The 25,682-nt window shown below is 39.5% G+C and overlaps 1 protein-coding gene across 1 annotated transcript in view; it reads right to left on the reverse strand.

The window, feature by feature from the left end:
* Gpc3 (glypican 3) overlaps positions 1 to 25,682 on the reverse strand; it is a 337,098-nt gene that overhangs the window by 285,224 nt on the left and 26,192 nt on the right. The window contains exon 2 of the mRNA XM_036174731.1: positions 20,340 to 20,501. Within this exon, the coding sequence (XP_036030624.1) occupies positions 20,340 to 20,501 (162 nt within the window). The remainder of the gene's footprint in view (positions 1 to 20,339; positions 20,502 to 25,682) is intronic.

Here is a 25,682-nt window from a genome sequence, read left to right on the forward strand (position 1 = left end):
CACCTCTCATTATTAAAATACAAAGCTCAGTGTGCACTGCTGAATGAATGAGCTTGCTGCTAAGGATGTTAAGATTTTAACTGTATCACCTCCCAAGAGAAATAAATTTTGTATAGTATCCTCGTTCTGTAAGGAACACATACAGTGAATTTCTAAATCTGTGCTAGGCTAGAGCTTCAAGGGTGCGGTTTGATTTCCTTAAGGGGTATTTATTATACTAAGTTGACAAATATTTGTACAAAGCTAATTCTGTAGGCCCCAAACCATTCACTCCTAAAAGCCACACAGGTGAGAACAAAATAACCACATTTGAGAAAAGGAGACGGGAGAAAGCACCCAAAATAACAGTTGTTCCCTCAAGCCAAGTAGCAGTCTAGGAGTAGTGGCAGAGCATGCCAGAAATCAGTACTCAAATGGATATTATTAAATCTGAGTATCCTGCATTTAGTGCTGTTAAAATAACTGAGACTACTTATTTGAGTCCATTAAATAATCATAAATTTAAATCTATTTCTTTAGACTAAGATTTTCATAGAATCAAATTAGACTTGAGGGGAATTTTAGAGATCAGCTAGCCTGGTGATCATTAACCATTTGGGGGACATACATTCTTTTATGAGCCAGATTTCAACTACGTACATTCATTCTGTCTCTGTTTCTCTGTCTGTCTCTATCTCTGCCCTCACCCCCTCCAGGAAAAAAAAACATAACATACACAAAACTTTACATACAATTTCAGGGGCTTCAAGGACTGTTGCCCATTAATGGACTCCAACTAATCCATTTATCCTTTTAAACAAAGAAAACTGAACCTTTGAAATATTGTTTTGCCCAACCTCCCAGTCAGAAGATCTCCTTATATTTTAAAATATAAGGATAGGAATGTAGATCAGTTGGTAGAGTATTTACCTAGCATTTGTACACACCTTTAAGTTCAGCATTTGGAGTATAGAGGAAGGAAATTCAACAAGTCCAAAGTCATCCTCTGCTACATGAGCTCTAGACCAGGTTGAGCTATATAATATAAGGCCCTGTCTCCAAAAATTAAAATCTTATGTGGGTTCTCATAGAGTGCCATTTGCTTTCATGTACAATTTCATACACATAGTTTCATATTCTTGGAATTACTATATACTGGGCATATAGTAGTTCCATTGTATAAATGTATACTCCAAGATTTTGGGAACTAAAGTTCCACAGACTTCTACATAAAGTTAACCATGTTCCTCCTCTGAGCAAGACAGATCGAATGGGCAGAGAGATAGAGAGGAACTCAGAACAGACCCTCAGATTCCTTTCACTGTACCCTAGCCTATTTGCATTATTGCTAGTTTGCTAAATACTAACAAAAATGAAGGAAGGATGGAGCTGGAGGCAAGAAGGCTGGGGCAAATACCAAGTAGATGTAGCTTAACTCACAAATTAGGAAAAAGACCCCACACTCCCCAAGTTCTTCAGGCACATGTGTTGATTTCCAGAGCCAGGAGATGACCACATGGGACCTGGAATTTACTATGTATTGAGGTGCAGTTTCAAGGCTTGTCTGTATGCTGAGCTCCTCTTAACTCACAGCTATGGGGGGGAGGTGGAAAAAAGGACCCCAAGGGGCACAGCTTTAGCCACATCAGGGACAGAAAATGCTCAGCTCTTCAATTTCCAATAAATACCAGTTTCAGTTGATATATTCTCCGTATATGCAAAATGGCTTTAGCACATGCAAGGGAATTAGCCATGCTTGACTCAGCTTAAACATGAGCTGATTCAATAGGTAAACCTGAAGGGCTTCCTTCCTAGTAGCAGCCATGTTACTGGGCTGAAATGCTCGTTTCCCACAGCAGCCATGTTACTGTGCTCAAACGCTCTCCTTCCACACTTCTCAATTTTCTAATCTGCCTTCCTTTGTGTTTTGCTGTGGTGCTAGGTATTTATCTCTTTTCATTCCTGTTATACTGATAATCAGAGCCTCTGAATGGCTCAGTGGAAAAAAAAAAGAAAACAAAAGTGATGCTTAGAAAGGCCACCCAACTTTCTTGTGAGTACAAAGGCACATTTCTACTACAATTTCACCATCTATATTAAAGATGTCTGGGCAAAGAATAACAAGTGTGTGGTGGGGGTTGGAAGTAGCGACATGGGGTGGCACAGAAAGAACTGTGTAGAATAGCTATATTTAAAACGTCTTTTTCTTATCTTCTCTCCCTGACCACCCACTGCCAGCAAACTACTCCCCTTCTCTATCCTACCTCCAAAACTGCCACCGCACCTTTGAAGCAAGATAAATTACTTCCCTTTCCTGAGTTTCTGGAGCTATATATATGTTTAGCCTTTACCTAATGATTTGCAGCATCTGTGTTTTATTTGAAAATTGTTTATTTTTCAGTTGACTATGATTGCTTTGTTCCTTAGTATTTTCATACCTGAATACAATGTATTCAGATCATAACCACCTGCTACAGGCCCTGGTAGGCTACTCATGCTACACCCACTCACATACAGAGAGCAGTAAATGGATTCAGTGGGTGACGAGGAGGAGGAGCAGGAGGAGGAGCAAGAGGAGGAAGAAGATGGAATATGACTTCTTTATTATGTCACTGAATCCCTTTACACTTTTTTATGCCCTTGGAGGACAAATTTTTCTGAGGCAATATATGGAAGAATCAAGGGAAGCAAAGGTGCATGCTGATCTACAAAACTGAATTGTACTTAACCTTTCAAGACATCTATTTTTCAGGCAAGTCCAGCATTCCAAGTCAGATCTACCAAACCCACAAAAGGCCTAAGGACTGGGCTGAATGACAGTTAGTAAAGCCTCACATTTGTCACAACTAAATAACATCATTGTTATCCAAGGTGAAGACACCTTAGCATTATCTTACTTGAGCCTCAAAACTTGACATTTCAGCAAGAATGGGATTCATTCCATTTTATAGATGAAGAAAATGAGGTTTGTACAACTGAGGTTGTTTGCTCAAGGTAACACAGTTTCCCCATGACAAAACCAGGACAAGAAATCAAAGGTAAAAGTTTTCCCCACATGTTTAAACATCTAAGATAAAAAATATCACAGCTCTCTCACCTTGACTTAAAAGAGCTAACAACTTGGCCTGTGAAAAATGAAAAGCCTTAAAGGAAGGTGGAATAAAAAATCTGAAAGACAATCACTGATCTTTTATCTTCTAGACTTCAAGCTGAATCAAGTTCTTCAAAGAAAACCCAATAAAGCCCAGACATTTTCATCATAACAAAATAAATAATTCAGTCAAGCTTTAGAGGACTCCTGCATTATGATTGGCTAGTTGATATATTTGTGGCTTAGCCGCCACTAAACTGATTACAGCTAGCCTGACTGACACAGTGATGTCGACAAAGCCTTTGACACTGGCAGTTATGAATGGGAAGTATAAATACCGATAAATAACGTGCAGCTCCTGTATTTACTCCTAATGGAGAATTTAGCACTTTCAAAAGTCAAACACCTGATAGGCTAAAAATTATAGCCTATGGTCTATGTGGCAACAAAGACACTGTTGAGATTCATCACCTCTCCTCATGCTAGGAAGATATCAACAGAGCCTCAGGTTCTTCCAGCCAGACAGGCATCTTTGATTTTTCAAAATGCAGACTCTTTGAGCTATAAGGTACTGTAGAAATTATCCACTCTAACACTATACTTTATATATGGGAAAACTAAAGCACAGAAAAATGACATTAATTGCCCAAGGTCACCCAGTGAATCACAATGGAGTCAGAGCATAAGCCCTATCTTCTTAGTCCCAGTCCAATGCTCTTGTCACTAGACCACACAACAGTGAAAGATCTCCACCCAGCACATATAAGGGCATGAACATGCACACACACACACACACACACACACACACACACACACACACACAGCCCCACACACAGCCTTTCTGAATTATAATGGCTCTACAAAGATAATTGAGGCCATATTCTCTGTGCTGCATTTCTATTGGCCTCAGTAGAAATTGATCTGAAGAGGACACACAGATATAAAATTATACACAATTTTCAAGTTAAAGTCCATTTCGTGGCTACAAGTTAATGTTATCTCAATATACCTGAAAATAACAGAAGGAAACATGCACACTCTGAGTTATCATCAGGATTCTAATGTCTCTGTCTCTCTCTGTCTCTCTCTCATGTTTTATGCACAGAGAAAATGGTTTAACAATATCAACAACAAAAACTCTAGAAGCATGGTCACCTCTGAATATTAGGACTTTGCCTCTCAGTGCTGGGCATCTAACACAGGGACTTGAGAATGGCAGGAGTTCCAACAGAGAGTCTCATGCCCAGACTTCTGGGTGGTTTTCCACTTGTTTTATATTCCTCAGATTTCATAGCTTCTAAAACAAAGTCTGGTTTTGTTTTTGTTTTTTTGTTTGTTTTTGGTTTTGTTGGGTTTTTGTTTGTTTGTTTATTTGTTTGTTTTGGTTTTTCGAGGCAGGGTTTCTCTGTGTAGCTTTGTGCCTTTCCTGGAATCCGCTTTGGAGACCAGGCTGGCCTCGAACTTACAGAGTGCTGGGATTAAAGGTGTGCGTCACCAACACCCGGCTAAGTCTGTTATTCATATATTTTTGTAATATCCTTATTGACAGGTTAACAGACCAATGACATAACTGCCAAATATATATCCTCGGGTATTTTCAGGTTCCATAGTAACTTCAATCACCTCATAGTCAACTCAAGATTATAAAATCCGCTCAATTAGAAGTTGTCTCTTGAGAAACTGAAAAGTCTTTAGAACCAATGATCATCCTTTTTGTGTCAGGTAGAATAATTTAGTTATTGTCTACAGGTGGCATCCCATTCATATTAAAGAATAGTCAATTCAACAAATAGGATGTTAAGACTAGTGTGGTACAGCTCAGTGGTACATACTTGCATAGCGTGTACAAAGTCCTGAATTCTGTCTGCTGTAGGAAGGGAGGAGGAAAGAAAAACATTGCCAGTAGGATATTTTCTGTAACTCTTCAGTAATCTGTCGGTCAATGAAAGAAAGCCTAACCAGTGGACTGTAATTTCCAATTATTTTCTAAGAATAAGCAACAGCTAACACTGAGCACTAACTATACACTAGACACCCTTCTAAGTTAAGTTTTCAATGAATCCTCCCATTTACTTCTCACAACGGCCACATAGTTGTATTATTGTCCCCATTTTAGAGATAATGGAATTGAGGATTGGCAAGATTAAATAGATAACATGATTTGAGACTAAGTCAATTTATTCCAGAATCCATTATCTACTTTTTATTTTTCCATACCTAAAGTAACTAAAATATACAGCTAATAAAAGTGTTTCCAAGTTGAAATTCTATAAGGTTTGCTTTGGTAAGCAAGATTTTGCAATTAGCAGCCCCAATTAATGGGTTTGCTCAAATCCTTCGAGCAAGTTAAGCATGCCCTCCTGCAATCTTATATATACTATTAATGTGTTTAGCAGATGCTTTCTTCATAAATGCGATGAAAGTTAACTTCAGTCCAAGTCAAATTACCACAGTATTCAAATGAACAAAGCCTAAGTTAATGAGAGTTCACTCTACATCATTAATTTTTACAAAATATTTACCTCCTGTTTGGAGTTGACTTGTGCTACCTCAGCATTTATTAACTATATATTTAATGTACAAACATATGTTTGCGCTCCTCTAGTTTTCATATAAAAGACTCTGATCACCTTTAAAAATAAGAAATAGAGGTCTAAATATGGCAAGCTTAATTGTGAGGCATTTCAAACATCGTCTCAGGAGTACCGAACTTTAACAATGTGCCCAAACCTAGTCAGGCACCAAGGAAACAAACAATGAAGAAACGACTCAGTTTGGCACAGGGAATGAACCCTGCCATCCCACTTCTCAAAATAGCCCTCTCTCCTCTCTCCAAAGTTTCCTGTTCCAGAACTTGGGGGATTGAATGAGCAACTCCCCCATCCCTACCCAAACAAGGGCAAGTGCACCTATTTTCTCCTGGTTTCTCTCTCCTATGTACATTCTATCAGCTAGCTCAATTTCCAATTCCGTCACTGGCTCTGAATATGAACTAGGTCAGGCCACCATCTCAACCCTCCCACGTCTACACTCAGCCAGTGAAGAAAACAGCAATAGCATTGCCAACTTTCTATTGGCAGTGCTTGCAAATGTGATTGCATGCAAAGCACATTGAAATCCCTGGAGGAAAGCTGCGATGTCTATAAATCATAATTGATAATACCCTAGACGCATTGAACCTTTCTATTACTGCCTTCTTTTATGTCTAGTTTAATGTATACAGGCAAAACAAGGAGCATTTAAAGAAGCTTGTGAAGTGTTGAGTCAAAGTAGACTTCATGAGAAAGGGAATGACAGAGCCATGCACTCCTCTGTCAATGGAGTACCTAGGTTTTAACTAGGTCATGAAATGGAGGCCCTGTGTGATACAACTAACTACTTATGGGAGTCATTTCTCCATAGGACTTTAGCAAATTCCTTCCAGTTCCACATATCACTTTCCCCATTAAGGCCCAGGCCCAAAGCAGCATAACCACTCTCCTTTCATCCCTGTCAAACTCAGTAAGTTTCTCAGGAAGCAAATGCTAGTTAAATCATTTTCATAATTCTAAAATGCCTGTAAGACAAGTTCAGGGTCTAATTATCCCACTTAAATTTGTTGAAGATGTTTGGGTTTTCTTTCTGTCTTTCTTTTTATTTCAATAACGAAAGAGCCCAAGGGTTTAAAGTCCTAATAATCTAATAAACTTTGCTAAGTGAACATTGTAACAGATACGCCTGGATGGGATTTTGTAAATACCAGACAATTTCCCCTGATCTTTATCAGGGGGAAAAAGAAGTCTAAATCTTTGGCAGGAAGAAATTAAATGTAGTGCAAAATAATAACATCTGGCCAGATTGTGTTTGTCAGGGTAGCAGCCCCTTTAGATGTCAGGCTGAAAAGTACTAAAATGAACTCTGAAGGGTGTGTGCACGATGCTTTATGAGGCAATAGGAAAGGCTGCCATGCTGCCATAGAATACTCAGGGTACAATTAATTCACCCTAGTAGGTCCCTACAGAGAACTGTTTCACGTCAATGGAATTTGAAGCCTTCTGCCAAATAAGTTTGGAGCTATTCTTGGGGTATTTTGTTTATTTCACTCTTACTGTACAATTTCCTAACAGCATTTTCTATTTCTCAAAAGCCTACAATATCATCTGAACGACTTGGAATCTTGCTTGTATCTTGTAAGTCCAATGGAATAAGTCAACAAAAAGGTCAATGACTTTGAAGTTCCATACCTGATGCTGCCACTTACTGATAATGTAGCCATGGCCCAGTTTCCACATCTATAGAATGGGAAAACCAATACCTAGTAGTAATATTACTGTTATGAAGATTACTCGAATGTAGTATATGGTAGACTGTTAGCAAGCTTATTTCACTTTCTTTCTCCTTCAATTAAGAGACCAGATAGGTTCAAATGTCTAATCTCATCCCAGAGGCCTATGACCTTCAGAGGTTTAATTTCTTCTCTCTCTCTCTCTCTCTCTCTCTCTCTCTCTCTCTCTCTCTCTCACACACACACACACACACACACACACACACACACACACACACAATCTTCCCTTCAAATCAAAACTCAAACCCTCACAGCTACATTTGAAATGCTATATGTATTATTTGAGTTCTTCATCTTAACCATCTGGTAGACATTGCAAGAAAGAATATACTTGGTTTCCCCACTAACAATTAGTTTGGTGCCCAAGATACTTAATTATTTTCCTGCTTAATATTTTTTAGATCTGCCATTTAGACAGGGAGACCTATGGTCATCTCACAATAAAAAGAAAATGTTTTCCCTAGTAAACAACTCTTCCCAGACAGAGTTTGGACCACAAAACGATGTTAAGTCACTGATTTATCTGATAGGCCGTCTATCTTTTTCCAATGTTAGTTGCTAGAAAGTGTACTGTTTTCCCAGTTCCCAAAGACTAGGAGGCTAGACAGAAGGCTTTGTGATTTTTTCCTCACCTAGTGCTGTTAAACAAGAACAGGCACTTTGGCCTTACCCACTGGGTCTCCTAAGCTGCCTTTGAGGGGCAGAGACATGTAGGAGTAAACACATAGAGTCATCAAAGAGTGGCTTCAGGGTCTACCATAGTTGTTAGGGATGTAGGAGGGGTGCTTAGAATCTACACTAGACCAAGAGATATTTTAGCAAGGGATATTTTACTAGCCACCAAGCACCAATCCAACTCTCAGGACACAGGCTGCAGTGTATTTATTTACATACCAAAAGTACTTCCTATTATAATGGCCAGAAAGATTTGAGATCCAGAGAAAGACAGGTAAATGCTGTTGTCAGTAGAGTGGGTATGGCCTCATTCAGACTGACAACCAGCATCAGGAAACAATCAAATAACTACAGTACTATTTTCAATGTTTTTTTAATTGAGATAGGTTCTTATATAGCTCAGACTTTCCTGCAACTTACTATGTAACCCAAGCTGACCTCCAAATTGTGATCCTCTTTCCTTAGTTTGCCAAGTGCTGGGATTTCAGGCAGGTACCATAGCTGCTGCACCAGGCTAAATTCAAGTTTTCAAAACATTTTCATATACATTACCTCTTTTGATCTTCAAAAGCTCAGGCAGGTTGGCAGATCAGATGCTACAGTCTTCATATTAAAATATGTTAAATTACTTACCCATAGCTGGGAGAAAAAAGAGTATTTATTTGACTCATGCTGAGTGAGGCTAATATTGTTAAGAAAAGAACACATTGGAAAACAAAGGAAGACATTGTTGCATTTAACTGAAAGAATGACACATTCACAAAGAATAAAAAATTGAATTATCAAATCAGTGAAACAAATTTATAATATGTAAAGTGGGTTGACATCCTGCATATATAAATAGCTTTTGAAAATCAATAGGAAAATAAAATGACGTGTAATAAGAACTATAAATACTTAATTTTAAATGTTTAAACAATAAAAAGTACACAGTAAGAGGAAAAATGACCCACAAGTTTCCCTAATGACCAAAGGGTACTATTTTTTTTCACCCTAACTGAGGTTACTATAAAGTGACAAGTGACATATAGTTGGGAAAATGGACACTTATACAGTGCTATTGTAAGTGAAAATATGAATCAACTTTATATAATAGATGTAATAAACTTTAAAAACTATATAGTCTCTGTTCTAAAATTTCTAGTTCCAGGAATTTATCCTGAATTTAGTTAGATGGTAGATGGGCATTATTTATCTTATTCATGTTAACTGAATGCAAACTCAGTTTCCATTACATATTATAAAATATATTATTGATATGAAAAATGCTATTAATATATTCCATAGAAAGCAACATAATACATTTGGAAATATATATTATATATTAATACTATCTATGTTAGTTATTGTATTAATAGAACAGTAGTTATATCTGTAATTTTTGTATCAATATGCTATCTAAATAAACATGTGCATATATATATATATATATATATATATATATATATATATGGATATATATATTGCTCTGTAACACAGACTAAAGGTATGTAAGATATCAAAACATTACTAGTAGTTAACCTCCAACCAATAGAATCTGGGTCCTTTTATTTTCCAGTTTTTTGTTTCTTTGTGGGTTTTTATTTATATAATAAAACATATAGTGCCTGTTTTTATAATATAAAGAATGTTTTCTTTTTGGTTTTTCGAAACAAGGTTTCTCTGTATAGCTCTGGCTGTCCTGGAGCTTACTTTGTAGACCAGGCTGGCCTCAAACTCACAGAGATCTGCCTGGCTCTGCCTCCCAAGTGCTAGGATTAAAGACATGCACCACCACCTGGCAGAAAGTATTTTTTTAAAAAGGCTGTCTGGTGATATGTTGACTCAGCATCTTCTAGATAAATATTCCAAGATGATAAAAATCATATTAAACAAATTGAGTTGGTCTCAGAAAAACAAGTATCTTGTTTTTTCTCTCATGTGTGGGCCATAGATTTTATACAGACATATAAAATCATGTATGTGCGCGCGCGCATCCATGAAAATAGAAGCCCAACTGTATAAGGGAGCAAAGGGAACTGACTGATAATAGGAGGGGCATAAAAGTGGAGGGTAGAATGGTCTGCAGGAAATATGCCCAAATGCATGATATTTGTGCATGGAAATAGCCTTATAGAGGACAGTGCAATAATCTTTTTTAAAAATCAAGTACCTTGGAATAAAGTTTAATATTTTCAAGGCATCACTGTCATAAGCAACAGTAAATAACCCACTGGCTTCTGGAAATCTGTCTTCAGAAGTAGATACAAATACTTTCAACTGAAATTATTGTTGATTTCTGTATGAACAGTGACATTTCATTTAGAGATAATTTATTGAATGAATTAATGACTCAGTACGATTTTGTTCACTATTCATTTATCTAATGAATCCTTTCTTATACTTGAATCAACCATGAGCTCCTCTATATTTGGTCCATTCTTAGACCTAAGTAAGCCTCCCTTTTATTAGACTGATCAAGGAAGTACTATGTAACCAGCTGTGATACAGAATGCGACCGCTTTTCTTCATCAGAGGTTTCCATTGATGAAGGAAGGACATAGCAAGCAAAAAGTAGCTGCCCTTGACATCACTTGTGCTTCATTTTCACAGTTCTATGGGGCTACAATCATTACACTTGTTTTATGAAATTCAGTTGTGTAACGAGCAAGCAGCCTAGGAATGTATGAATTTATGAGTACTTTAACTGTAAAGCCTGCACATTCTGCCATCTTGCTTTCTACCCTACTATGAAACCTCAAATTCAATCTAAGCAAGGGGAAGGTCATGTGCATGGTCTCACCTTGTTGAGAGAGAACATTGTAATGTAGAAAAATAACCGGAAATAAAAAATTCAGCATGAAGTTACCTTGCCTAAGTGACCACACTCTCTTGGGTTTCTTTTCTTCATAGGGCTAATCATGCCTTTGGGAAGGGATGCTGAGAAGGTTCAGCTAAACACAAATATGTCTACTTGATACACAAGAAGACATTTAAGAAAGGTTAGTTTCTTTTCCCTTATGTGGTGGGACACAAAAGAACATATTTGGGTAAGCTGGCACAAAAGAACATATTTGGTTAAGCTGGTACAAAAGAACATATTTGGGTAAGCTGGCACATGTCACCATTCTCATAGATTTTCAGTCTTAAGGCACAAACCTGTGGCATGGAGTTTGTTCACAGTGATCTGTAAAGTGAGAGTAGGTCACACTACAAGAAAATCTAACAAGCAAGCCTGGGAGTGAGGAGGTCAGAAGTAGAGACAGGAGCTCAGAGGAGCCTAAGATGTTCCTTGTTTTTAGGAAACATCAACGCACTATTTAGACTTTCAGGATGTTAGGTGTGAGTGTCTTGAAAACCCAAAAGTAAATATTCTTGACAACAGTTTCTAACTTTTCTGTTTGGCTATAGTAGTATTTGTTTCCAGGGAAAAGGAAGCATCAGAAATCTGTTTCTGTTAATACTGTGTAATTTTGCACGTGTCCATGTGTTTAGATTCATTCACACAATCCGTACCTCATATAAAGGTACAGTGTTTCAGAGAGGAGATGCATGCCCTCCTTACAGAGTACTCATTTTCTACTTAAAAAAAAAATGTGAATTCATCCAATAACCATACATACACCTTGAACTTGAAAAGTACTGTACTATGAAGGAAATCTACAAATTCCTAGAAGGGGAAATGGTTTGAGTGGACCTTGGTCTCATCCAATGATTATACTCCACTTACTTAGGACCAGAGCTTCCACTAAAGAGGAATATGATAATCATACTATTTTTCTTCTCCTAATGCAACCTAATAGAAGTCAGAGTATTTATTCCCTCCTGGTTAGATCCAGAGGCTATGTGATACTCGTTCAGACCACTAGGGGACCATCTGAAATTTGTAACTGTACAGTCTTAAATACGTGAACACACACACACACACACACACACACACACACACACACACACACACGGCGGGGAGACAGAAAGAGAGAGAGAGAGAGAGAGAGAGAGAGAGAGAGAGAGAGAGAGAGACACACACAATTTTACAAGAAGCCATCTTTAAATGAACATAAAATACTCTAAAATACCAACCTACAATTCTCTGTTCATTATAATTCTATCAACGCTTTAAAAGCATTAAAAATGTGTATTGCCAGATATATGCCATTCAATGTAGTGAAAGTAGGGTGTTCCACATAGAATTGTGTTTATAAATGTCAACGTACAAGATAGAGTATAAAAACAACAGCTATCATCAGGCTCACTGAAACCCAGCTAAAATAAGTGAGTTGGCAATCACTAGGATCTGTAGCAGCGGCTAGCACAGGGCTGAGCTCCTAACAGCTTTCACCTCACAGCCCTTTTTCTTTAATGGCTCATAGGGCAAAGACCCTCCCTCGGGCACATAGCAGAGCTGGACTTCGACTACCTAAAGCAAGAGCACATCCTTGGCACACTAGCCATATCCCCACTCCCAAGAGAGAAAGACCAGTGACAGATGACAAGTGAGTCAGCAAGGCCAGGAAGCACAGTATCTAAGAGATGGTTGACAATTTAGATTTAATTGAGAAAAAGATGCTATTGATTTACCTAACTCCCTCACTTGCCTTGTCTTGAATTAAAAGCCACATCTGTGAAGAAAATTCACACTGACAATCTTCCCCTCCCCCCACCCCAATCAAGAATATCCAGGCACTAGTTGAAATCCTTTTTTTTTCTAATCACTATGGAGGCAGATTTCCTATGAAGCTAATGAGTTATAAGAACCCACCTCAGGGGCTGTAAAGATGGCTCAGTGGTTAAGGGAACTGACTGTTCTACCAAAGGACCCGGGTTCAAATCCCAGCACCCACATGGCAGCTAACAACTGTCTGTAACTCAAAGATCTGACCTGCAGGCAAAACACCAATGCACATAAAAAGAACCCACCTTAGAACACTTACTTTCAGAAGAGCTACAAGTTTTGTTTTTCTGAGGGTTTTTCTGTGTAGTCCTAGCTGTCCTGGAACTTGCTCTGTAAACCAGGCTGGCCTCAAACTCACAGAGATCCACCTGCCTCTGCCTCCCAAGTGCTGGGATTAAAGGTGTATGTCACTGCCTTAATATACTTTTCTTAAGACAAGAGTCCCTAAAATTGTAGAAACTTTGAGCCTCATCAAATGTGGATCTGCTCAATTTGTTATAAAAATTGTAAATGTATTTCATGCAGCATTTCTCTAAGACTGCTGTAGAGCCACATTAGCCATGTACAGATGTCTTGCTTTGGGAGTTTTGAACTATCTGAAGGAAAGTATGTAGTCATTTTAATTTCTGACTCCCTCTTGATACTTGCCTTTGGACATGCTGGGTACTACTAGTTTTCTAACAAAATGGAATAAATCTCCCTTGAAAGAAAGAAAATTAGACTCAAAGTGACTGCCCATAACCAGGAAGCAAAATACAGGGAGGCTAGCTAAAACAGTACTTAGGGGTGTGGTCTCTGGAACTGTCCTTCCTGGGTCCAATTCCTCTTCACCATGTACTGGACTCGTGATTCCTCTAAGCCTCCACTTTCTTATGAATGAAACTAACAAGCTAGCAATGTCAAGGGCTTGATCTAAGGTTTCAATAAGGTAAATACAAATGAATGCCCTTGGAGCAGGGAAGTTTTCCTTCTCTCACAGACTCCCGCAGTGCATATTTACACAGGAAGTTCCGGGACCCTCAAACTCTCTACTGCTTTTCCCCACACCAGCTTGTTTATCCGCACCTAGAATAAGCTGGGCCCAGCTGCCCTGGCCCCAAGGCTGCAGAAGCAGGGAGCAGAGGAGATGAAGAGGAGAGGACTCAGCGGGGCTCTGCTGCAACTCCACCTGTGAACTCACAGAGCCTGGAACTGAAACACAAGGCTGCCAGAGGAGGATGAGACAACTGAACCTGGGTGAGGAATGCATGGCTATGGCAAGAGATGGCAGGAGATCAGGTGGGCTGAGGGGGCAAGGCAGAGTACCTGAGCCCTGGATGCACCTCACAGTCCACAGGAAAAGTGTTTTTAATTTTGACGTTACCGCTTCCAGCTTAGAAGAAAATTGTGTCTACCTCCATTCAACTGTCAGGAGAATTGAAATCTCTCAAACATATGCTTCATTACTCCCGTATCAGGTACTGCAACGCAGTGAGACAGAAAAAGGAGGAGTAGAACATATGTTTTAAGAAAGTAAGCAAAGCCCAATGGGGGGAAGGGTAGGGAGCAATCAGTCGAGGCAAAGTAAGAACCTTCCTGGAAGCTTCTAGAGGGCAGGAAAAGTGTCCTTGATTTGCTTTGTGGGACATGCTAGTGATAAAGGTGGGCATGGGTGACAGGGCCCTGAACAGGGGTAAAAGTTCATCTGCATAATCCCCTCATCTCAAGGTGGCCTTAGAATAGTCTCTGCATGCAAATGAATCATTGTTCTAAGCTCTTTTTATTAAACAGTTTTTAGCCTAATGACTGATTTTCCTCAATCAATACGAGACCATAGGAAAGGTTTGCAACTCCCCAGCTTCGGCTCAGCTAAAGCCACAGCAATTTAAAAACCAAATGGAATCCAAAAGTTCTTAGACCAAAAAAACTAAGCGACTTCAAACCCTCAGTTTCCAGTTGTTTGTCCAATAGGCCTAATAATTAAAAGAACTGCATTAAAAAAAAAAAAACTTTGTAGCCAAAATACCTCTTTGAGCCAGTGCTGTAAAAATCCTGTAATTAAAGGCAGCACCGTCAGTGCTCCGACGAGAAATTTCCCTTTTATAATGGGATTAGCAGAGCTTTGCTGCACAGATGAGTGGGCTGATTAATAATTGACATTTTTGAGGATATATAACCTCACTCATGGTCATGGTTTGTGTTCCTAAAATTCTTCTATTCAATCGAATGTTATTCTATTTAGCGCCAACAAATGAATTAAGTTCCGAGTAGACATCAATGTAATTATTCTCTCAGGCACACTGTTTTCAACAAAGAAAGGGCTATGACAGGGTGGCCCACAGCTAAGAGCTGCAGACTCAGTGGGGCTCAGCCTAAGCAGGGCAAATCGGTGGGGAGGAGGAGGAGGAATGAAGAACAATTGCTCCGTCCTCACTTAAAATCCCCACATTACCAAAAGCTAAATTAACAAATGACTGAATAACAAAAACATGTTTATCAACATCCACACAATTATTTAGTCACATACTAACTGTGAAGTAGAAAATAAATAAATCAAATATCGGTTTAACTAACATCCCCCAAACAGTTATCTCCTGCAGAAATGACTGGAGAATTTGCTCAGAGTTGATGGGAAAGTGTTCTGAGGAAGGTCAGTTTTATTTAGGAGGAGGAGGAGGGACAGACTCTGACAGGAACAGTGCAGGAAGTGCCAACAGCAGATGGAAATGGAAAGCCTGGCAGAAAGCAACAGAAACAGCAAAGCAACCCTGCCTCCTCCCATTCAGGGGCATCTTTTTCTTGCTAGTTAGTTGCTCCATGGTAAACAGAAGAAAGAAAACCTTCCAACCCTGGCGACAATTAACTATTAGCTTTGAGACTTACACCTTCCTTTGCTTCCTCTGGCATAACAAAGAATGCAATTGAAGTGTGGCCTAGGGATGGGGAGATGGCTCCCTAGTGCAGTGCTTACATGAGGATCTGAGTTCAGATCTCCAGCACCTCATAAAAGCCTGGAGAGGCAGAGTGTGTTTGTAACCTCAGCACTAGTATGGATGGAGGCAGGTGGATCCCACAACCTAGATGGACATTTATGTGTATGCACATATATGTGTGTAGGTCAGAGAACAACTTTCAGGAATTGGCTCTTGCCTTCTACCAAGTGTGTTCCATGGATCGAACTCAGGACATAAGGCTTGGTGACAAGCACCCACAGTAGCTGAGCCACCACACTGGCTTGAATTCAGTATTCTTCCAGTACTCTTAAGTAAAAATATTAATTTAAATCTTTTAAGATGTAAATATTAAGAAAAGGAGAATGAGAGCTGGGTGGTGGTGGTACATGGCTTTAATCCTAGCACTCGGGAGGCAGAGGCAGGAGGATCTCTGAGTTCAAGGCCAGCCTGGTCTACAGAGTGAGTTCCAGGACAGCCAGAGCTACACAGTGAAACTGCCTCAAAAAGGAAGGAAGGAAAGAAGGAAGGAAGGAAGGAAGGAAGGAAGGAAGGAAGGAAGGAAGGAAGGGAAAAAGGAAAAAAAGGAGAATGAACATATCTAATCTTTCCATATTGCTTCCCAATCATCAATATGAACACTAACTATATGATTGGGGCTACTGAAGCAAGTAGGTACACATCCCTCTATAAATGCTCCTAACTGCCATTTAGTGAGTTATTGAGTGCGCTTCTACACCCTCCACTCTTCCCATTACCTGTTGCTTCTTCATACTGTGCATATGCACTTCCCCATAGCACTCTTCCACATGCCCATCCAGTGGCTTCTCTACTTCTACCTAGAAAGTCAGGCAATCAAGCTAGCAAAGACTGAGCATTAATTAGAATAGTCCCCTCCAAGCAAGGACCCTGGGAGCTCTCAAGTGAGCTAGCTGCATAAGGAGAAGCTCCAAGGCACTTTAGGCAGGGATGTTTGCAGCTTAACTACAGTTTTTCTCTCTGATCAAGAGTTCAAGTTGTGAGGGAGCCAACTTCCAGGAAAAGCAAAATACCGCTGCATTCTGAAGAGCCTGTTCTCTCTGTCAGCAGCACCTTGGGAAAGACCAGAGTTATTCAATGCTGAGAAAAAGCCTGAACGTATGCACAAATGTTTCCTGATAGGGTGAAGCTGGACATCACAGTGAAGTTCCACCAATGAAATGGAACTCTAAACGTGAAGATGAGGAGGTGTTAGGGGTAAAATTTCAGGCTTCAATCTCTTTTTCCTTCATGAGGACTATAAATCCCACCACTTCTTAATTTTGTTTTGCCTCAAGAGAACTAAAAACAAGGAGAACCATGTCATGGGACAGACAGCTTGGGAGACACTATGGTACCATAGAGTTTCTTTATCTATAAACTAGTAGTGATTACAGGACAGGCCCCATACATAGGGTTGCTAGGAATATTAAATGGGGTAATTATGTAAAAGTAAGCATCATCTTCACTATTATTTTTATCCTCATTATTATAAAGTAGGGAGAGGAAAGAGAAAAAGAAAAGGGAAAATGTACTTTCAGTGGAGCTTCTCCAAAAGAATTAACTAAGCAGAAACAAAGAACGATTGTGCTGCCCCATTTTCCTAAGTACATCTAAGTAAATTAAATTTAGGAAACGAGGCAATGCAAAGATTGAGGATCAAGAACAACTTTTTTTAATGCTTCAATCATTATCAAAACAGCATTAGCATTAGAGCACTCCACTCACTGTAGCAAAGGGCCCCAGGCTCATTTATGAGGGCAAAGGCTTCCTGCACTCAGAAGACATAAAATCCAAGTTGAGGCAGTAAGGCCTGCTCATGGAACTGTGCACATATTTGCAGAGGGCTCTCACTGCTGACATAGCCCCAATGAGGGCTACTGAAGGAGCCCTAAAGAGATTGTAAAACTCGGCCAAGATTAAGACAAGCTCTCTCCAACTTCACGTGGTGAAGAAAATAGCTCACAAAACAAAGTAGTAAGGCAATTTTCTCAATAATTTGGTCTACTGGGATCTTGGGGGAAGGATGTTGAGTTTAGAGCAAAAACAATTGTGCCCTTCAATTCCAATTCATGGAAATAATAAGTAGTTATACGAAAAAGGAAATAGATGTCCAGCTTTCATAGCAATTGTCTTCTACTGATCCCTTGTTTGAAGCCTTCTCTCTTCAAAATGTTTGTTACGGAAAGGATTTGTGGTCAGTGCTTCTCCAAGCATAACATAAATGCCTTGAGCTCAATGATTGCAGCTGATTATCTCTTGTGGGCATTTTTTAAGTGAGGCATGCTAAAAACAAAAATAAAATGAGAATGAAAAGAGATAAAGAAGGAGCAGAGAGGATGACAAGGTTGAAAGCACAATGGAGTTGGCATCAGTTAACTGTCTCCATGCTCTCTTGCTACAGTTCTCCTTCTGCCTGTCCCTGCAATTCTAGAAATAAATGTGTGTGCACACGCAGGTACTTCTATGTAGTTGTGTGTACATGTGAGAGAGACAGAGAGGACATCAGTAGAAGGTGTTGCCTCCACTTCCTGCTCCCTGCTCATTTGACTAATATTCAGCTTCCATACTATAGCAGCCATCTACTCTAGTCCAATCAAAACACTGTCAGAACTTCTTTTTGTCCTTAGTCTCTTGCTGTTCCAGCCCCATAAAACACAATATGCAAAGTGCAAGGCTGGACGGGTCCACGGACTCCAACAACAAAGACTCTCAGATGGAAAGCAGTAAATGTTGCTCTGCAGACTAGGATTCCAGTGTTATCATTCTGCCATCCTATCTCAGCAGGCAATGCTTGAAAGGTGACATATGGGGCCTTGGTTATTCTAGGAATTCAGTAAGTCACTGATATTCCATTCTACCCAAGTGCCTTCAGACCTTAAAGACTAAGCTTCACCTGTCCACTTCACCCCAATCCTCTTGTTACATCACATTATCACCCCACTACCAGCCAGTACAGCAACTCCAAAACCAATCTAAGAGGTACATGAACATTGCATGTATTTTTTAAACTGGCCTGAATTATTCATTCTATCACTAAATTGTTAGTCTCAACAAATGCTTCACAAGAGTCTCACTGCATAAATAGGTTAACAAAGATTTTATGCTTTCATATTGTACTTCATATAAAGAACCTAACATCAATATCCCCTGAGGCTTAGACACAAGAAACTGTTGTGAGTGTATGCTTTATTAGCTAATTTGAATAACATTTTAGCTAATACTGATGATTTCATTTTAATACCTAAACTAAGGTACAACTGCACCACCTTATAATTCAAAGAGGTTAATTTTTGTAAAGGTGCCATCAGTCTGAAGCTTTAGAATGCCAAGTAGTCAGAAGTATTAGATCTGACCCAATGGCTACCTTTACAGGAAGGTGGTAGCTGATTCAGTATGCTTAATTAAGATGGGAGATAGCTCAGATGGTAAAATAAGGAGTCTGGATACTCAGCACCCACATAAAAAGTCAGCTGTAGCAGTGTGGGCCTGAAACTCCATCACTGGAGATGGAGAATAGCCAAGGAGCTCATTGGCTGGCTAGCCTAGCAAAATTGATAAGTTACCATTATGTGAGAGACCCTCCTTCAAAAACTAAAAGTGGAGAGTAATAGAAGAAGATGCACAGCATTGACCTCTGGCCTCCACACATGCATATCCATGTGTATACACCCACACTACCAAGTGTCTACCCACACGCAGCACTCTCCACACACACTCATTAAAGAAGGGATAGAAAAAAGTCTCCACATCCACAAGTAATTTTCCTAGTCACAAGAGGTAACCTAAGTCAGGGGATAAAATCATGGAATTTAAATAGCAGGCAATCTGCATCCATATCTTGCCTTCACCATTTATTTTAGTTACATGGCCTTGGCAAATTAACTGACCATTCTGGCCTTGGGTCTTCATCTATAAAATGGAGGTAACTCATAGGCATACTGTGAGGATTAAAACGAAATAACACATGTCAATTAGTTGAAGCCACACAGTACCATGTAGAGGCTTCTTGTTAGCACTAGCACCGCTGTCATCTACAGCTGCTCTTCAGTCTGAAGGAGAGTCTACCCTGTGCTGCTGGAGTTTTCCTGTATAGTACTATTGTTTGCTGCCTGTCCTTCACAGTCCACAGAGGCCCACAGTAAGAACTGACATTCACAAAGACAGGAGAGGTAACCACTCACTCACACAAATTAGAAAATGGCTGCCCAACAAGCCAGAGTCTCCCTCTTAAATGGAGATGGTCTTAGTGGTCAGAAGGAGTTTGTGGATGTTCCTCAGAGATCTGACTCACCCCTGAAGAATCTGGCCTTGGAATTTATGAGGAGGGTGCTAGTGGTGGTGGTGGTCATGACAGTTGAAAACAAGTCTTATGGACCAACAGAGAAAATTATCACTGACTTTTTCAGCAGTGATTTATGCCTTTTACATGCAGGGAAACAGAATGTCCTTGGGCAATGATTTTTAATATTATCCACTTTTTTCAAAGATTAAAATGAAGTTTGTTTAAAAACTGTGTGTTTCCTTATCCAGGATCTCTTACTGGGAGGTTTTTATATCAAGCATACATACTGGAATGGTAATTTAAAAATTATATTTAGCATTTGAAAGCCCAGTGCCCAAATAATGATGCCATTGAGCAGTACACTGAAAATGATCCCCCAAACTCACCTTGGAAAACCGCAGCATTCTGAATAATTAAGAACTTGAGCTCCATACTTGCAGACTGGAGTAGCTGTTCCATGTTCAGCCGTGCTGTAAGCTGGTATTTTTCTTCCATCTTTCTTGAGCAGCATGTTGGGCCCTTGGGGAGACATACTTGCAAGTCTGATCCTGAAACAAACAAGGTATTCATGTTTCAGTAAGCAGAAAAGTATCTCTCTCTCTCTCTCTCTCTCTCTCTTTCTCTCTCTCTCTCTCTCTCTCTCTCACACACACACACACACACACACACACACACACTCTCAAACACACACACACATACCCACACATGCATGTGTGTGCATAAAATAAACAGGACAAAACAACACATTTACACATTTTTCTTTAAATACAGTAGGACTTGAGTATATTGTTTATCTCAGTTCATCCAATTGCCCTAATAGCTAATTCCTTTTGAATAACTCAGTTAATTGCTGGGTCTGACTCATAAATTCTACACAAAATAATTTATAGCAGCACCAAATACACACCACTGAACACCACATTTAATTTTTTTAAATATCAATCTTCATTCTTCTAATTTATTTTTCCTGATTGTTATTTATGAATATAAACACAACCAAAGAAAATTTTTTAAGCCCAGTTACAATTCCAAATGAAATACGTGTCTGGCCAGCCTAATATTGCTGTTCAGAAAAAACATAATCAAAACATCAATACCATATCAAAGCTTTGTTGTAGTTTTAACTTAAAGTCTACCAAGAGTCAACAAATAAATATTTATTTGGTTGCTACTAAATGCCAATCACAATGCGTGTAGAGAACACAAAACGATGGGCCTGCCCTCATGGTGTTTATGGTCTTGAGGACAATAGCCAAATGAAAATAGAAACAACATCATGTTGGATGAAGATAAGTGCTATATAAAAAACTACAAATGAGCCAATCGGTGGTGGTGCACACCTTTAATCCCAGCACTCGGGAGGCAGAGCTAGGAGGATCTCTATGAGTTTGAGGCCAGCCTGGGCTAGAGAGCGAGATCCAGGCAGGCACCAAAACTACACAGAGAAACCATGTCTTGAAAAACCAAAAAACAAAAACAAAAAAACAAATATGAAAGGAAAACAAACCATGGCATACCTACACAATGAAATTAGTTAGCCATGAACAGGCATGAAGTACTGGCACTTGTTAACACATGGTCAAACCCAGAAACAATATGCTAAGTAAAAAAAATCAGATCTAAAAAGTACAAACTCTATGATTCTATTTATAAGGCACTACAAAATGGAAACTAATCTATAGGCAGAGCAGTTTAGTGATGTGTAAGGACGGAAGGCAGGAAGAGGGGAGAAACCGGATCACAAAGATCAGTGAGGGCATTTCTCAGAGTGATGGACATCTTCATTATTTTGACATGTACACCACAACCAAACTTGTTAGTATGTACTCTTTAAGAATGTGGTGCTTGCTGGGCAGTGGTGGTGCATACCTTTAATCCCAGCACTCGGGAGGCAGAGGCAGGTGGATTTCTGTGAGTTCTAGGCTAGCTTGGTCTACAGAGTGAGTTCCAGGACAGCCAGAGCTGTTACACGGAGAAACCCTGTCTTGAAAGAACAAAAACAAACAAACAACAAGAAAAATAAAAAAGAAAAGAAGCGGGGCGGTGGTGGCACACGCCTTTAATCCCAGCACTCGGGAGGCAGAGCAAGGCGGATCTCTGTGAGTTCGAGGCCAGCCTGGTCTACAGAGCAAGATCCAGGAAAGGCACAAAGCTACACAGAGAAACCCTGTCTCGAAAAACAAAAAACAAAACAACAACAACAACACCACAAAGAACGTGGTGCTTACTACATAGCAGTTAATACCTCAATGAAGCCATGGATTTTTCTAATTTTTACAAAGCAAAGCAAGCAAGATACAGAATATTGTGGTAGCAAGGACCATTCTCATTTATAACCAATATTCATGAAGCTTTTTTTCCAGAAGGCAACTATTGAAGTGTGATAAAGGAAAAAAGGGAGGGAGGGAGGGAGGGAGGGAGGGAGGGAGGGAGGGAGAACCTCATGACTACAAAGTCCTCCCCAACATTGGCAAATATCAAGGCTTAATGAGCATTGAGTCCACTCCTCTTCATCTGTGCAAATCCTGCATTAGTTTCTGGTTTTGCCTTTTTGTGGGAAGGAGGTTACTGGGGACTAAACCCATAATCTCACCCAGGCTTCATCACGTGTTCTACTGTGCAATTCCTCAATTCCTCAAAGTCTCTCTTCCGTAAGCATTTGGTGAACACCTTCCACGTGGCCATGCAATGCTCATCTGAGCATGCCTCCTGTGGAGAGTACTTGACTAATAGCCTAGCTGCTGCTTTCTGATTCACCACCATGTGTGCAGAGGCCACAATCCTTAAGGGTGGCCCCCAACTAGCGGCTGCACATGGCAAAGACATAAGATACTGCACATCATGGAACTTGGCTCACAGGGGACCTTGGGTTAAAGACTCCCCATTGATTTTGAAAACTCTCTTAATGTTGCACTACAGGCTCTGATTTTTCCTATACAACCTTTCCTTTTACCCCTCCTCCACAGGGCTCAGACTCTGCTCTGATGACTCTTCATCCTCCTTCGCCATCCTCCCTCCTTTCCTTCACAAGTGTTTATCTTAATAAACCTATTGAGCATCCAATTCTACACTACCCTAGGTGCTTGGCCACTTCATTGGCATCTACTTTTCCAATGACCCAATCTAACACACTGTTTATGTGCCAGGCACTGTACCACATGTTGGAGGTACAACATTGTCCCTGCCCACAAGGACCTCATCATCTAAATGGATTAAGAGAGATAAATCCCTAGTCGTGAAGTGAAGCAAAGAAGTGAAATATAGCAACATTATTAGGATGATAAAATGTATGTACAGATCGTAACTTCTGCCCAAGTCCAATAAGATCCTAGGGAAAATAAGGTTCAATATATCTTAGTGACATTATAAAGCACTATCAGATATTTTAGGCATCTTTTTAAACTTAATAAAGGGAGGGAGACTAGTTAGTCCTAAGTTAGCAGAAAGGTGACTTTGTAGTACACCAGTTACTTCACAGTAATTATAGTTGATTGTAGCCTTAATGCATGTGTCTACGTTTTCTTAATTTAAGAATGAAACTCATTTCTCTGTGTCTCTCACGCCATCAGTGTTGAATCCAAGGTATTGACTCCAGGCTCTTTACTTTCATTTACCCAAGGGAACAGCTGACAAATGTACTAAAGGAGAGAGCAATACTACATACCAGCAAACCTAATCCAGCACCACAATTTATAGTATAGAAGGAAAGGGGTCTGGAGACATCGAGAGTTCAGATTTATCTCCTATAAACGTCAATCTCATATACAAGCCTTAAACCAATTTTAAATAAGGTCTCAGCTTAAAGGCTTTATGACTATAGTCAGAAAAAAAGGGAAAGAAACCAGGGCTAGTTGTAGCTATGTTCTTTCCACGTGAAATTACAAAATATTATGCTATTCTAGGAGTGGAAACTGATGTAGTCTACTGGACCAAGGAGGGAAAGACTCCCCTTGGGGAAGAGTAGCTAATCTAAATTTAAACAAGGCTTTTGGGACACACACATAGATATGAGGGAAAAAGAACTCTATATAGTAAATCTTTCCATATACCAAGTCCCTGATCATTTAACAAGGTTTAATTTACGTTCTTGGTAAAGCAATGTCTATGTCATGTGTGCTTAAACTCTCTGTACTTAAATAAGTTCATGAAATTAATTGTTATATACAAAGCCCTGTATTTTTCTAAATTTGCCTTGGAGATCACTTCTGGTTTTGCAGAGCGGCTGAGATTTTTCCACAGGGTGGTTGGCTGTTGATATTGTATCCATTTCCACCAGCACTAGCTATGGGAGGGGTAAAAATGGCAGGGTTGATTTGTTGCTATGTTACTAATACCTTACAAGGTAAAAAAAAAAAAAATGTTGTTTGATGTACCTGTAGAAGTTCCAGAATGACTCTAAGCTATGGTAATAGCAGCTTGTTTAGGCGTTACTATGCTCATCCTTACAGGTATTTAGATTGCTACACTGTACCACTGGTCAAGTCCCACCATTTGGAAATCTCATCATCTCATCAGGTTAGCTAAAACTCTTTAAAGGAACAAAATCTCAAATGAAAACTTTTCAGGAAAGATGCCAAATGTCATGAAGATGTTAAGTATATATTATATCCAAATATTTACCTTCTGTCTCAATTATTACTGCCTGTTAAATCAGTAAACCAGAACAACTGATCTTAGGGCTAGGAGTAGGATATAGACTTAAAAAAGTAAAAACACTCATAAATGATAAGAATTCAGGATTTCTTTACAAGGGAAATGGATTTCCTAACAAAGGAAATACATACCAATGGAAAAATAATTTGTTGTAAATAAATTCCCTATAATTCATAGACAACCTTCAAAAAATCCTCATGACAAATTCAACATAGGAGCACTCCACATGCCTAGATGAACTAACAGTACTGAATGCCATGAGCATTTGCTTGGGAGTAACAAAACAGAATGGAACAGAGAAGAAATGTAGAGGGAATCCTCATCAACTAAGAAAGAAAGTTACTCTAGGAACTGAATTCTAAATGGAATGAATACGAAGTAAATCCTAGGGCAAATGGCTAAGAAGATATGCATAGAAATCTACATACTTGTAAGGGCAAAAGTCAAAAGATCAGCTGAAGAAAAAGACGTAACCAACAAAAGACATAGTAAAGGTGCTGGATAGATGGCTCAGCGGTTAAGAGCACTAACTGCCCTTCCAGAAGCCCTGAGTTTCGTTTGCCAGCACCCACATGGTGGCTCACAACTGTCTGATAACTCCAATTTCAGAGGCTCCAGTGCCCTCTTCTGGCCATCACAGGTACTACATGCGTGTGGTACACAGACATGCAGGCAAAAATACCCATTCACATAAAATAAATAACTTTTTTGTTTTTTTTTTTCAAGACAGGATTTCTCTGTGTGGCTCTGGCTATCCTTGAACTTGCTCTATAGACCAAGATGGCCTCAAACTCAGAGATCCTCCTGCCTCTGTCTCCCAAGTGCTGGGATTAAAGGTGTGCGCCACTGCTGCCTGGCTGAATAAATTTTTTAAAACAAAGAACAAAAAGACTTAGTAAATAGGGAAGCATTCTTTAAGCATACGAGGAACAAAAGGTGGAAGGGAAATAATTCCTTTTAATAGACAAAACACTCACTTTGGACAATGCTTTCAAAGTGATCCTCACATGCCTTTCATGTAAAGAATGAAATTCAGCTGGGAATGGAAAGAATGACAAAGACCCATCCTGGCAAGG

Source organism: Onychomys torridus, chromosome X (assembly GCF_903995425.1).
Source record: "Onychomys torridus chromosome X, mOncTor1.1, whole genome shotgun sequence".
Classification (NCBI taxonomy): Eukaryota; Metazoa; Chordata; class Mammalia; order Rodentia; family Cricetidae; genus Onychomys; species Onychomys torridus.